Source organism: Lepisma saccharinum, chromosome 13, assembly GCF_977018435.1.
Source record: "Lepisma saccharinum chromosome 13, izLepSacc3.1, whole genome shotgun sequence".
In the NCBI taxonomy this organism is placed as follows: domain Eukaryota; kingdom Metazoa; phylum Arthropoda; class Insecta; order Zygentoma; family Lepismatidae; genus Lepisma; species Lepisma saccharinum.
Genome location: NC_139241.1, coordinates 2325395 through 2341039, shown reverse-complemented (window position 1 = coordinate 2341039; position 15645 = coordinate 2325395). Strand labels below are relative to the sequence as shown.

Here is a 15645-nt window from a genome sequence, read left to right as displayed (position 1 = left end):
AGTTTGTTTTAATTGATCCTGAACTGTTAATATTAAATGTTGTTTCCATTATTTGTGTGTGTGTGGCCACGGTGGCTCAGTCGGTAACGTGTTTGACTACCATGCTAAAGGTGGCGATCCCTGGCCGGTTCAAATCTGGGAACTTTTCTAATGGTGGAAGCGGCCCCGGCACCCACCCAGCGTCGAATAACATGGGTACCTGGGGGAAACACTGGGGGGTAAAGGCGGTCAGGGGCGTGATGCTGATCACATCACCCCCTCTCACGACCGGATCAAGAAAGTGTGGGGCATTACCCCCACACCCCCTATACGCCTTCATGGCGTGGTGCTATGCACAGGGGAACACTTTACTCGTATTAGTACCTTGGAAAACTGTGTATGTAATAATCTGACTCATCTTCAATCGCTACCCTTCCTTCCACACACCATCTAACACTTTCACTTCACTAAGAAGAAAAACACTGAACAATTAGACACACCGAGTCGAACACGGTATTCTCGCCTTGATTTGTTTATAATTTGCAACCCAGCACGGCAGACAGTACATCAACAATCGGTGTTACTAACAACTAAATTATGATTACGTGCTAAATAAACTGTGGATCTACATTTTTTAAATTTCAATGCAAGAAATTGAATTATACCTCCAAGTGAAATTCTTATACTGATAGATTTTCCGTGTGAGTTTTTACAAATAAGTAAAAAATCCCCTGGTGATGCGAATTCCCTTTGATATTTAGACAATTCTTTTTTTACAGAAAATGTCTTCAATATTGTCAACGTCAGTTGCAACACTTGAGTGTCTGTGTGCGCGAGAGCAAGGGATATATCTTTTCTTAAGGAAGAAGTCGATAACAAAAAAGTCTGGATGACTTTTTAGACGCATCTATCTGTTATATAAATTTGGGAAGATATTACGTTCGTTCTTCCAAAGTAGACAGGATTAGTCACTTTTCTATGAAGTTTGCAACTACCTCAACACAATCCGAAAGCTCTCGCGTCGTGTCAGCCGAAAATTGGCACGGCTGGTTGTCTTATGGCTACCACTTACTTCCTCGTTTCCTGCGGAGACTTTTTCATGCCTCCGCGCATGCCTCTGCGCAAGGGTCACACTATGCTGGCCCGGAGCAAGTGAGAGGACAGCTGGGGATGCGGCGCAGGAACTGAGGCGGCCGTAAGCTCGAACGCCTGCGAGATTCGAATCTCCTTGTTCGTAAATGTATTAATTTAACTATATTTAGGCGAAGCAAGTGCTTTTTCTGAGGGCAGAGCCATGGCACGGCGGCTCTCCTCTTAGAGCCGCCGCTGCTGTCATGTAAATAGTGTGCCCCATTGTATTCAGATGTATTATATCCACGACGAGATCAGATGAAACATCTGAACTGTACTGATGGCAAGAGATTTTGGCTTTTTTAGTAGAGGTAAAGGTGGTATTATGAGCCATTCATGTGTTATGAGCCCCCCCAATATCTGTTGATGGAGCGCGCTCAACCTGGCGGCGACGATTTGAACTGTTAGTTTAGTAACTCCTTTTGCCGCCAGAGAGTTCTCGTTCAGTTGCAGCTGATAGTTTATGAGTGAAAAACTTAGAAAGGTAAGTGTTTTGCTTTTAATTGCAGTACTTATTCATTTAGACTCATCGTAGTGCATTATTGCATTGGATAAAGCATGTTTAAAAGATTGTTTTTGTGTAGATACTATGTAATTTTGCAAGTAACAAAGATTCGTTATGCGTGTTCCAATTCCAATATGGCGAGGGTTGTAAAATGAGCCCCCATCGTGCTTGGTATATGAGCCTCCAAATTTTAAGGGGCTCATATTATATACACTACAGGAGTGGTTTCAACTTTGTCTTTTCAGATGCCACGAAAAGTGCTAGGTCCAAAAAACAAGACCAAAAGAAAAAACTGGAATACTGAAGATATGGTTAACGCGATCAAGGCTGTAAGAAACAAAGATATGGGATTGAAAATGGCATCAAAAATGTTTCTTGTTCCAAGACCTACTCTCCAAAGACTGGTTCGAGTTGACAAACCACCGGAAGAAGCCGCTTTAACAAAATTAGGGAGAAAACCTATAATGGGCGAGGAGCTGGAAACAGAGTTAGTCGAGTATTTACTTATCATGGAATGTGAATTCTATGGTCTTGCCAGACAAGATGTTCGCAGAGTAGCTTACCAACTGTGTGAAATAAATGGAATTAATCACCCATTAAGAAGAGGGGTTAGCTGGTAGAGCTTGGTTCGACCACTTCATGAATCGTCATAGCAATGTTTTTTTATCTCTTTTGGAACCTGCTGCGACATCGTTTTCAAGAGCAAATGGCTTTAACAAAGAGGCAGTCGACAATTTCTTTGATATCCTGGAAGCCGAGTACGCCAAACACAACTACACGGCAGATAGAGTACTATTTAATGTTGACGAGACAGGAATATCAGTCGTTCAAAGCAGAATCCCTCGAATCATTGGGTTGAGAGGAAAAAGACAAGTGGAAGCTATACGTTCTGCTGAACGGGGCTCTCTCGTGACAGTAGTCTGCTGCATGAGTGCAGGGGGAACTTTTGTACCTCCTATCTTCATTTTTTCCAGGAAAAATATGTCTGAGCTTCTCATGAAAGGCGCTTCACCGGGGGCAATTGGTAGATGTCATCAGTCCGGTTGGATACATTGGTTTCTTAATGACCCTTTTAATTCATTTTTAATGACTCTTTCCATTGGTTTTGTAATGATTTTTTCAATGATTTTGTTATGAACTCTTTTATGGTATTTCAGATCATAATATATTTTTTAAGGTTTTGTCATGAATAAAATGTTGTTTGTATGATTTAATTTGTAACAAACTTTTCTAAACCAGTTATTCTATTATTTTTTTCCTAGGGGCTCATATAACAGCACAAAACTTTTTTCCCACAAAATGACTTGTTTTGTATTTTATTTTATTTTCATATCCTTAAGGTTGCTCAAATTGGTTTATATATTAACAGTAGTTTTATGAAATGTAGTTAAAGTTATCATAAGAATCTGAACAAAAAAGATAAAAATCAAATTTAAAAAAATACAAAACAAAATGGGGGCTCATAATACCACTTTTACCTCTAGTTAATCACTTGATAGCAATTGAATGACTTGGGAGTAAAAACATGGCAAATGGCATTTTGGTGAGTTTATGAAGCAAGAAGCTATGCTATAGATAAATAGTTTCGTGTTGTGTTTATCAATTTTAGAAGAATTAAAGGAGAACAATGCAAATTGCATGAAATGGCAATGACATGCGAAAATTAAAGGATGGCTCTTTTTACTTTGTAACTCAATAATGTCCAAAATGTCACTTAGGCTACTATGTTTTATCCCCGAGCAGTGGCGGCGATTGGGACCCAAAACTGGGGGGGGGGGGCAAGGGCTGTTTACTTTTCGTAGGTATATAAGGTGTAGCATAATGTGGGAGCAAAAGTGACAAGAAGTGCCTGAACCTTAATCTCCGCCACTGCCCCCGAGCCTTTCAAGGAAACTAAACATGTCTTTGAGCTCTACATATGCAACGTACCGAACAAGGATGCAATATTTTTTTTTAGGAAAGAGGAGAAGATCAAAGTTTTGCCAAGTTTTTCAGACAAGCATTTTCTTCATAAATGCTTTCAGCCCCGTAGCGAGATATTTTGGCGCCCGAGGCTAACCCACTCCACCCGTATTACCAAGCACGGACATTACTGCACCATCATCATTCATGAACATACTACAATATATTGAGTGGTCACCTGCAGAAAATTTTCCAATCAGGTATCAAAATCGAAATCTGCATACATAGGAGGATCCAGAATTATTCTTCCTGGGAGGAGCACAGAATGTAGTACACACAGACAAGAACGATCCTATATTTGAGGCTGTAGAAAAATTTGCACATTATTTCTCCAGTGTTACATAATACAATAACACAAATACAAGATGTGTACATGCACTCCAAGCACCATATGTTTCGTAAATCGTTTTTTTTTTGTTCAAGCGACAATATCTGGTGAATTTCTAGAAGTGTACAAAATTTCATAAACACTAAGAGAGATTTCAGGTCGAACCGCCAGAAAATTCACGCCGAAGAGAGACGGGCTCTTTCGATCTATAGGCAAACAACGCTCACGTACAAACAACGGACCGAGGCAACACCATTCACGGTATTGAGAAAAGGGCTTAGTCTGAGCGACAAGCAACACGTGCAGCTTGTCGTGTCCCTTCGGTTCGAAAGACTGCATTGATTAATGAGGGTTCGCTTCCAAGCGACAGATGCCGCCTGTCGTTTCGGTCTGAAAACTCCAACAGAGGACCTTACGGGGCTTCCAAATCTTCCCCCAACCCGCATCACGGTGAAGTAGTACGCTATTGGTGTGCATATATGGTGGGTCGGAACTATTTTGAGCCGCAACCACAATTTTTTGTCTGTGTGGGCAAGTACCAGAATAAACATACCAATAATAATAATAATAATAATAATAATAATGTTATTATTATTATTATTGTAGTAGTAGCAGTAGTAGTATCAAATACGTAATTTCCCTCGTAAATCACGTAAAAAGGGGGAAGAAGTCGGTGCTAAAGCATTTGTGTTGGCACAAAGGATTTGAATTTTATTTTCAAAACGTTCGATTTCACATTAATAATGGAAAACAAGCACACAAACTGTATTTTTAAAAGACAGAAAATGCATAGAAAATGCATTCCGAATAAAACTCTTTTTTTACACATAACATGTATAACTTCCACATGCAACATGTGTTTTACACACATGCAACATGGAGAGACGTAAAATATGAAAATACATGTGTAATATGCTAACACTAATTGTGTACGTAATCAAAGCTTCTTTAGTACATATATGTACAACATATTATATTTAAAAAAATACATAATCAATTCATCCACCTCATAATAAATCAACAGCAACAATTTCATAAATTGTCTCTCAAATGTGCGAGCTCCTTTTTCTCAAAATAATTGTTCATGTATTTAAGACAAAATCAATTAAGAGAAGTCTCATTTCTTACAATGCATTACAGAAAACAACCATTTATTGCGAGCGAAGCGAGCAAGAAAACGATTAGATCCATTTTTCACAAACAAAACAATGTTGGTTTAATGTGTCGTAAATAATTTCACTGGGCGCCATGGCATTCTTTCTTTTACAACTATTTTCATTTAGATCGGCCAGCTCCCAGGCCCTAGCAACGGCTCTGAACTTGATAAAACAAAGAGAAGCAGGCATTGCGAGCGAAGCGACCAAGAAAATTTTACGAAATGTATTTCCATTGGCATAAAATCTGAAATCGAGGGGCCGATCGCTCCTCTGTGCTAGGGATGGCTAGATCCGGATCCGTTTTGCCATCCAACATGCGCTTCTTTGGAAAGTAAGAATGTGCTTATAACATATTGTTACCTGCTAATATATATATATATATATATATATATATATATATATACACACATATAGTGTGTGTGCGCGCGTGCGCGATTTGTAATTAATTAATACACTTACAAGGGAGGTCTAAGTCTCCATTCCGATTTCCATGAAACTTGGCAGGTGTATAGAGGCCCTCCCCCTCAAATGTCAAGATGAGGAGAAATTGAAGTAGGGATCTGACCCCGAAACCACGTAAATATGGCATAGGAAGAAACAGGGGGCATAGGGCCTCTCTATACACCTGCCAAATTTCATGGGAATCGGAGGGGGACACAGGGGTCAGATGATCCCCACGTCAATTTGTCCTCATCTTGACATTTGAGGCGGGTTTTGCCCCCTAAAACAGTTTTTTAGCCGAAACAAAAAACACGTACTTCTTCATTTGGGCCCGTTTATACACACTCCTGCCAAGTTTCATTGAAATCGGAGGGGGACACAGGGGTCAGATCCTCACTTCAATTTGTCCTCATCTTGACATTTGAGGGGAGGTTGTCCCCTAGAACAGATTTTTAACCGAAACAAAAAGCACGTATTTCTTCATTTGGGCCCGTTTATACACACACCTGCCAAGTATCATGGAAATCGGAGGGGGACACAGGGGTCAGATCCTCACTTCAATTTGTCGTCATCTTGACATTTGAGGGGTTTCCCCCCTAAAACAGTTTTTTAGCTGAAACAAAAAAACACGCATTTCTTCCATTGGGCCCCACTATACACCTGCCAAGTTTCGTGGAAATCGGAGGGACACAGGGGTCAGATCTTCACTTCAATTTGTCCTCATCTTGACATTTGAGGGGGTTTTGCCCCCTAAAACAGTTTTTTAGCTGAAACAAAAAAACACGTATTTCTTCCTTTGGGCCCCACTATACGCCTGCCAAGTTTCCTGGAAATCTGAGGGGAACACTTAAGTAACCTCCCTTGTTAGTCTTACACTTTGTAATTATATAACACTGCATATATTATAATGTTTTATTTTAATTTGTCAAACTGTAACTGTAGAACAATTGTATAATTTTTGTATAACATTTCTATCTTGTTATATGTGTTAAAGGTTTCATCCTGGAATGGAATGTCTCACATTTATGTGTGTTTTCATTTCCAATACATTCGAATGAATACATATTCGTTTCAATGGCATTTACAAAATCATCTCTGACATTTTATGTTAAACAAGTAAGATTATTTTTGTGCACGAGTGTGTTAGCCGATGCGTAGGAAAGTATTTTAGGAACAACACTTGAAAAAAATTCTTGTAGGACTAACTAATGAAAAATTTCTTTGTAATCGAAGATCATAATACCTTTTAAGATGTGGTAATATTATAATGGGATTGAGATACGAAACTCTCGGATCCGGATCCAGATCCGAAACTTTCGGACCCGGATCCAAATCCGGAATTTTCGGACCCGATCCGTTTGGCCATCCCTACTCTGTGCCCCTTGCATGTGCCTTTGACCGTCAATGCTTGCCTCCCCTTTGACCCCCTATAGTCGATTTCCGTCCAAGGTTGGGGGGCAATGCTCCCCCTGTGGTTGCGCCACTGCAACCACTATGTACTTCTACCTCGTATCGAAGCCGGACCTCTATATTACAAGACGTTGACGTTAGTTTGTGGGTCTGAGGATTACGTACATGAGATTATATAATATTGTTTCCATTAGCTCCCGAAATGTCAAGGCGGTATTCATGTTTGCGGAAATATGAGACCTTTTTTTAAATGTTGTAACATGATATTGTATATTCTTGTCTCGAAGATGTTATTCAACCGCTCTGTTGTTTCCAAATGTGGCGAATGAGGAGGAAATAATTAATAAAGTAAGACTTCTTTGCTTAAAAGATTATCACGTAGGCTTCTATTCATCTGTGTTTATTTTTACACAGGTTGAGCTACGTTCCGATTAGAGAGAAAACTGGATAGGAAGGCGCATGCTCCAAAGAACCCAAATTTTATTTTAATTTTCTGAAATATATTGCTCACAAAAGTTTGAGAGGCACCTAAACACAAGACCCTAGTAATTTGTTTACATTCCCTTCATTTTTAAATTTTCATACATGGACTACGCTACTGTTGTTTGTTTGCAGTCTTATGCAGTGTTTGCTGAATCAGCTGATCGGTAGGAAGCTTTTGTCTATAAACATTGACTCATGGGAGACGGACTAGCAGCTGAGGAAGCCATGTTTGGTTCTACGAAAGTGATGTGGTGAGGTGAAGAGAATTGTATTTATTTATAATTTAGTTGTGCAGTGACATAGAAATCATTCAAGCTGGATAGGTTACCTGAATATCTCCGCGACACCGTGGACTGGTTTATGGGGTAAGTACGATTTTCAATATAATAAAAGAAATCTCGCGATTTCTGTTGGGGTCCCCTCAGATCCTGCACGGCAAGTCAATAACAGACTGTAAACCAAAAGGAACGTAGGAGGATTGATGTTTTCATTCGTTCAGATGTGTTTTAATGAATATATTATGATCATATGTTGACTTAAGGCAGAACTATGGACCCCTCTGGAAAACCGTTCTCTTGGAAACAATGCCCATTTTGCGGCGGAGCAGTTATTTCTTTCGTACAAGAAATTGCAATTTACATATGACATACTAAAGAGAGGCAATGCGCAAATAAATGAAACACTTATTTGACACGAATTTTATGGCATATAATAGTAGAAATTACATCCGATAGTTTTCTGCATGTTATGTGGTGCGTTGTCAAATCGAATGAACGTACTTAAAAAATGAAATATTGAACAGGTTCAGTACCTAATACACATCAGTGTAACTGTGAATGATTATTTCTTGAAATTTACATTTCCTACCAATAAATTTAAGTATGTAAGTTATGAAAACTAAATAATCTAGCATGATAGACAATGTTTATAGCAGGTGATATGGTTGAATCAATACTATTCATTCATAACACCACTTATATGCAAGCAGGGAATGTACAGGCGAAAGATATACAATGTTGCGTACCTATATATATATTTTTTAAAACTGAAATGGTTTAAAATAGAACCTGTGGATTAATCTTATTGTCAAGCTTCAACAAATTCCTCCTGAAAGGAATAATTACCATGCACCGAAAACATTTTTTAATTCACACACAATAGTCACATGTATTGCATCTAATGTCTATGAAGTTTTCAATACTGTATAGGCTACATTATTTTACCACCATTATGAGGTTCATGTAGTGTTCTCTCATTTAGTTAATGAATTTTAGACAAATCTGAAGTTAGTTTGATTATTGCTATGTAACTTTTAATATTGAGAAACAACCACTGTTTACTACGAAACAAATCAAAAGCCATAGTCTGATTTAGATATATTGAAATTTAAGAGGAAATAATACTATAGATTATCTCATTTATAGTGTTAGATATTGGGAGAAAACATCATATAATTGTCCTTTAGCTGATTTTACTTCATATTCCACAAGAAATTAAACTGTTTTCATATCACAGAGCACATTAAATCAAAACATTTCTGGCTCAGCGAGTTCAAACATTGAAATACTGGGACTCTTCTTGGGACAATGAAACACACACTTTAACACAAAATAGGTAGTTTCCATATTTTATTGGGTAAGTCTGCAGAATATGGGCTGCTTAGGAGAAACGTGGTTCATAATTTTTTGGTAATGTTTTGTAGTTAGTAATCGAGAAAAGTAAGTTTGAAGGTGCGGAAAAATTTTGTTCTTTGAAAAAAACGAGAAATACGTATCCAGGTTGGGCGCTCTTGGAAGGAAAAAGTGACATGGTGGTGCACATTCCTGCACAAATCTAGTGAAAGCAAAAAATGCCTACGTTGTTAGGTAGCTAGGTTTAGTTCTCTTAGCCTGAATAATAATTTGTCATTGTATTTATGCTAATGAAACGTAACCTAACAGGCTTAACCTAACCTTGTAGGCATTGCTCATCGAAATAATGAGAGTAACTGTGCGTAAGCAATATGGAAGCGAACGAATAGAGAAATGCATTACCTTTAGTAGCAGGAAAAACATTTTTCATTGTATTTATGCTATTGGAACCCAACCTAACAGGCCTAACCTAACCTTGTAAGCATTCCTCGTCTGAAATAATGAAAGAAACTGTCCGTGTGTGGGTGGAATCCGTAGCGACAAAGCAACTCGAATTCAGCTAAACGAAGGGTCTCACTTATTGCACAACACTTGAGCAACCTTGTGTTCTGACGTGGAAAACCAGAAATGGAAAAACCATTTTTATTTTAGGCTAGATTGGTTTAGTTCTCTCAGCCCAAAGAATAATTTTTCATTGTATTTATGCTAATGGAACCTAACCTCGTAGGCATTCCTTGTCTGACGTCTGAACACAAGGTAGCAAAACTCTTGTGCAGAGAGGAAGACCCCGAAACAAATGACAGCAACTGTGCGTAAACAATATGGACGTGAACGAATGGAGAAATGCATTGCTTTTAGCAGCAGGTAAAAATTTTTTTACGTGCAATAATATAATAGTGATCGGAAAAGTAACACCGGAAAATGGAAGTAGAAGGTACGTACTTTCAGGGGATATAAATTTTGTTCCTCTATTTAGAGGAAAAAAGCAGCCCATGTTCTGCAGTGAGACCTCTTATTGATATCTGAGAACCTGGAATGGGATTCTTGAGATGATATTGCATTTATGCATCATTGCGAAAAGTACTGTATTGGAGAGAAGTTAGGCATAACATGAACAAGTACGTGAAATGTTCAATTTTCATTCTGCTGCATGACAATAACCTGAGTACAATTGTTATTTAAATATGAAAGAAAACAATGTACAATTGAATACACACATATGAAATGCTTATAATTTTTTAAAAATTTCCAGGCCGGATGAGTTAATCAAAAGATCTTCTGTGAAGTTTTACCAGTTGATAGATTTTTTTGTTGTTGTAGCTATGTTATATAAAAGTTGACTGTGATATCTGGGGTGAAGTGTGGCCCCCATAAGTAAAATCTTTCATGTCTCAGAGTACCTTTGGGGCATTCGAACATTATGTGTGTGACATTTCACACAAAAAAGTAAGGTTCTAGATATGAGAGTGGATGAAAACATTCATAATGAACTGATTTTGCACCGCATTATAATATATTTTTACATATATCGGATCGGTAAAATTATCTGTAATTTTACTGATACACTAATATGCCTATATCAGCCGACACCAATGTATTGCTGATTGATCGGCCTATTACTAAATATTAAAAAGCTTAGTAGGTTAAATGTCTCACACCATGGCCATGCGGTGTAAGGCATCATGCTTTGGGCTCCGGCTATGGGGCACACACATGTTTGTCTCTCCTGGGGGAAAGTGTAAAAACTTTTCTCCTGAGATTTCAGTCTGTGTATGGGACCAGTGGCCACCCACCATTGTGAGGAAATTGGGGAGCTACGAATGAGTAGTGTAACCCGGTCATGGAAACCTACAACAATGGCTGGGAGTTAATTGTCCTGAGCACGTGTCACCCCATAACAGGTAGGATGATCTCCCACCTTGGCAGGTGGGAGTGTAGCCGGCAGTTGGTAGGTAGGCCCTGGCCTTCACGGGATGGGCTGTTGCGCCATGTGTTGTTTTTTATTTTTTGATGAACTGATTTCATAGAATTATGAAGTACTTTGTGGTGTCTGCTAGCAAGTGAAGAAAACTTGGTACTACTTTACTATACCGGAGACACCTATCAATGATTTATTTCACAATTTTTTACATTGTTAACGTACTATTCTGCATTGCGGAACATTTCTTTAGGTGAAATAATGAATTTCTAACTAAAATAATGTCTTACTGTTGTTCCTTATTTCCCACAAACCATCCATGCGTAGCCCCAAAAACCATTGATTCACGATAGCTCCACGAACCATCACGGGGACGAGGTAAGCCTACTAGGTTAGGTAAGGCCTGTTAAGTTAAGTTCCATTAGCACTCCTTTCGTTCAATTTAGCATATACGGACAACATCGGTTTTTCTCGATGATGTGCAGAAAGCAAATGGCGGCAGCAGCAATAGCACGTCGGAAATAGATTTTCGTAGAAAACCACATGCATTCGCATTAAAATGGATCAAAACTACATTCCTGAACATCAACAACGCTACAGAAAATGATTTGCGTAAGTACTTTCTCCTGTAAATTTGAAGAAATCCGTCTCCGGTATAGTAAAGTGTTACCGAAAACTTGATATGATGACATAGCGTGAATGGATGAAAAGCATTAACGAAAATATGTTATGTTTGTGACGCTTTAAAAATATAGCAAAATTTGACTTGATATGTCTGTGAATAATTTTTGTTGGTGAAATATGCAAATTATATGAATTCACAAACATTTTAACCTTAATGCAATTCAAAACACTAATGATTTTCAGATTAATTCCAACCTGGTCCACCTAACCTAACCACAAAAGCATTTAAGGACGTTATTTTAATACTAAGAGAAAGAAACCTGACACCTAACCTAACTACGAAATTCCTTCGCACAACACACATGTGACCTAGGTGGCAGCAGCAGTACATAACCAAGACGACAGTAAATGAATGGCTTGTTTCAAGAGAAGAGGGCTTCCCTGATGTCGCAGTGGTAGCGTCGTCGCCTTGTAATCAAGGGGTCCCGGTGGAGGCACGTAGTGGTTCAGATCCCACTTTAAACTGTAGGTCCAGTCCTGATTAGCCATACTGTGCATAACGTGAACTTAAAACACCAAATCAATCAATCCAAGAGAAGAATCATACTGGAGTGTAAGGAAGTGAAAAATCATCTGGAAGGAAGCATGCAGTAAGTAATTGCTGAAACTCTGAAGTATGTGTTAACAACCATAAATAGAAATTGAACCATAAAAAAAAAATTGTGTGCTATGATGAAGTCGGAGCTTGGGCCCTCCCCTCCCTCCTAGTTTCATTATGTATGCGAGATAAGTAAGCACTGACCTCTATGTCAGAGTGGTCAGCTTAAGGTGCTATGAAGCTAGAGTTTCAAAACCTTGTTAAGGCATGCATATATCATTGTGTTTGTCAAATCATCTACACTGCCATCATTTGGGCATTGTGCTGCTCAAATGTGTGCCTGTGTAGCTGCCAGAACCACAGTGTCCACTGGCAAATCCAACTGTTCACAATCCGTCAACTCAAGCATATAGATTTATTTCAATTACAATACTTGCTGTTTTTAAATGTCCATTCATCAATTTCATCACTCATCCCCATCTTCGCAAATTAGCCAAGAGGCACAAACCATGAAGTAAAATAAAACCAATCAATCAATTACAGTACTTCACATTTAGGGTGTAAGGGGTGATTCTTTAACGTAGTACACCCAAATGTCAACCTCACTTTCACATAATTAACCCTGGACTGCACTGTGTGGGCTAGTGAGGCCCTGGTGTCCAGTCTCACAGGCAGTACAATCCTTTGTGGGTCCCATGTTGGGTCATCCCTGTATGTTTGTTTGACCCTTCATTCATTTCAACCATTCATCCTCATCTTCACGATTAGCCAAACGTGACAGAAAAGTGAATTAAAATAACCTAATTCAATCAATGCTTCACATTTGCAAGTAAGGAAATAGTAGTTTTATCACAGAAGATGTTGCAAATGTTTTCCTTGCACTACCACACATTTTTCATGTATCTTGATTAAGTTCACTTAGAAATCATGTCCCCACACTTCTGCATGAGTATGTTTTCACATATGAATCATACAATAGATTAGATTCTGTTTCTTAGTGTACTTATGTTACAGCATTGCAACAGAACTAAAACATTTATCAACACTTATCAGTTTATCACTTATCATCTTAGCAAGCTACACAGAAGCAAATTTAAATATTTCCTCAGCATGACACATCCGTCTGTATGAAAGCAAATGCTGACATTCACTGCAGACGGAGAGGTGCCATGTTCTGATGATATGGATCTCATCTCGATAGCATCTTGTTCATCAGATTTAGCTCTGTTGCAGTCAAGGTTGTTTCTTAAATCGATGATTTAAATCATTTTAAAGAAATAATTTATAGCATAATGTATGCAAGTAATTTGTAGATAACAAAATCACTTTTTTTGAAACTACATTAAACTCATTAGTGATTCAATCGTTTTTATTAGGCTCTTAGATACTCTAACATTTTCAAAGAAAAAAAACATGGGAACAAAATATATGTACTGATGGGGCGAAGCTCATACAAAAGGAAAATGAAATATGTAAACTGTTGGCACACTATATTTCTGTTGCTTTAAAACTCAATAATTTTCATAGGAAAAAATAGCAAATATTTTGCATAGAACAGTTTTCCTCAAACTTTTCAAACTGCGGAACTATTTTCAGCCAAAGGCGAGGCTGCGGAGTCCGAACATTTTTGTGTATGCCCATCGGAGCAGAATTGGATTTTTACAACCAATTAGAATTTAATTTCTGAGAAGTATTGGTTTTAGCTAACACCCACCTTTAGTGTTTCTGATGTTCTAGACATCAAGTAAAAAAATCAATTATTTCATAACATGGTATCAAAGGAAATGCTCTCACAGCTGCACAGTAGTGTTCGTAAGAAAAAGTGTTTTAATTACTAATGTGATGATGTTCCAGTATTGAGACACCGATCGATGGGAAATGTTCAAGACCACCACCACCAGTGCTCCGCGGAACACAATTTCAGAATCTCTGGCATAGAATAATGTACAAAATAGTAATCATGTTGAACTGTAAATAGCATCATTACCATATCTTCAAATAAACATGAGAACTGATAATATTTTACAAACTGTCATCTAAAAAAATAACTAAAATTCAGCTAAGAAGATTTACAATTATGTAGCACATCTAAAAAGTTTTATTTTTGCTGTAAGAAAAGTTACTGAAATTATTATATAGTTTCGTTAACACGCTCAACAAACTTTTCCAATGTCAGCAGTATCAGAAACAGGAAAGTGTATATTTTCATGTAATTTGATTTTTTTGCTTTAATCAAACTGATCACACAATTTACAGGGCCATTTATGAGGAAACACCTTTCACATTAAAAAAGAAAGTATCTACATGTACTGTGCCGAAAAACAAACAGGCAATTTTACATGTTTTTTTTTTAAGTCACAAACTTTGGTTTAAATACAAAAAATCATCAAAGATGATTTTTAATAAATATAAGAATGATTATTTTTATCCACCCTGGTTGCATTGTTCCGCAGTGTCACAGCAAAGAGAAACTTCATGGAACCTCAGCTTGGCAAGCTATCAAATGAGCTATGAGCTTGAGTTGAGGTTGACATTCCCATCCAATCTCGCCAGCAAGCTACATGGTTCCAGCTGCTATACTGGCACACACTTTAGGGGCACAATGCCCTACTGAAGACACTGTATTGCATCAGTTCATTATTGTCCCAATTAAAAAAAAAAAAAGATGTAAAATAATGAAAAGAAAGCAAGATAAGGGGTAGCTAGGATATTCAGAAAGCAAATTAATCCTTTACTAAGATATACAATGTGTTTGTTTATATTTATATTTTTGTTATTGTAGCCTATAGAGTGGTCACAAAGTGACCCCTTCCCTTTGTTTTTGACACTGCGATGGTTGTGGTTCAATGCTTGATATTGGACACATACCCGGTTTAAGAGTCCAGAACATCAGTATGGAAACTGTCATTTTCGTACACAGCCGAATTCTGCGCCATGTTCTTGCAAATGTTTTTGTGGAGATTAATACGGGATCATGTACGTGAAGGCATCTTCCACAGCTGCTTGTAACTCTTGCATTGTGTGATACTTGTTATTTCTGACTCTGTTATTGACTCTGAACCCCCAGAGGTGAGGTCGGGACTTCTTCGAGGCCAGCCTAAGGGAGATGGGTAATCTTCAGAATGTCTTCCAATCCATCGCATGGGAAAAGTCTTATTCAGGTAATGGCACACTTGTAATTCGAAGTGTGCCAGAATATGACACAGTATTCACCTGAACTACTAAAGTGATGGTCTCCATACCAATGTTCTAGACTCTTAAACCGTCAGGTATGTGTGCAAACCAAGCATTCAACCATAACCATGTTGAAAATAAAGTTGGATATGCCCACTTTGTGACCACTCTGTACATTGCTTTTCTGCCACTTTAGGCATGAGTAATGATTAGATGAAATTGAAGTAAGGACTGCGACTTGAATACACAAACCTCAGTGGTGGGATCAAGAAACTACCACTTAAGCATGGCCACCAAGAGCATA

The 15645-nt window shown here is 38.1% G+C and overlaps 1 protein-coding gene across 1 annotated transcript in view; it reads left to right on the top strand.

Annotated features, from left to right (window-relative positions):
- The first annotated feature begins 7541 nt into the window (after positions 1-7541).
- Positions 7542-15645, top strand: part of Mob2 (MOB kinase activator 2) — a 435540-nt gene continuing 427436 nt past the window's right edge. Inside the window, exon 1 of the mRNA XM_083133781.1 lies at positions 7542-7761. Within this exon, the coding sequence (XP_082989907.1) occupies positions 7757-7761 (5 nt within the window). The 5' untranslated portion in view covers positions 7542-7756. The remainder of the gene's footprint in view (positions 7762-15645) is intronic.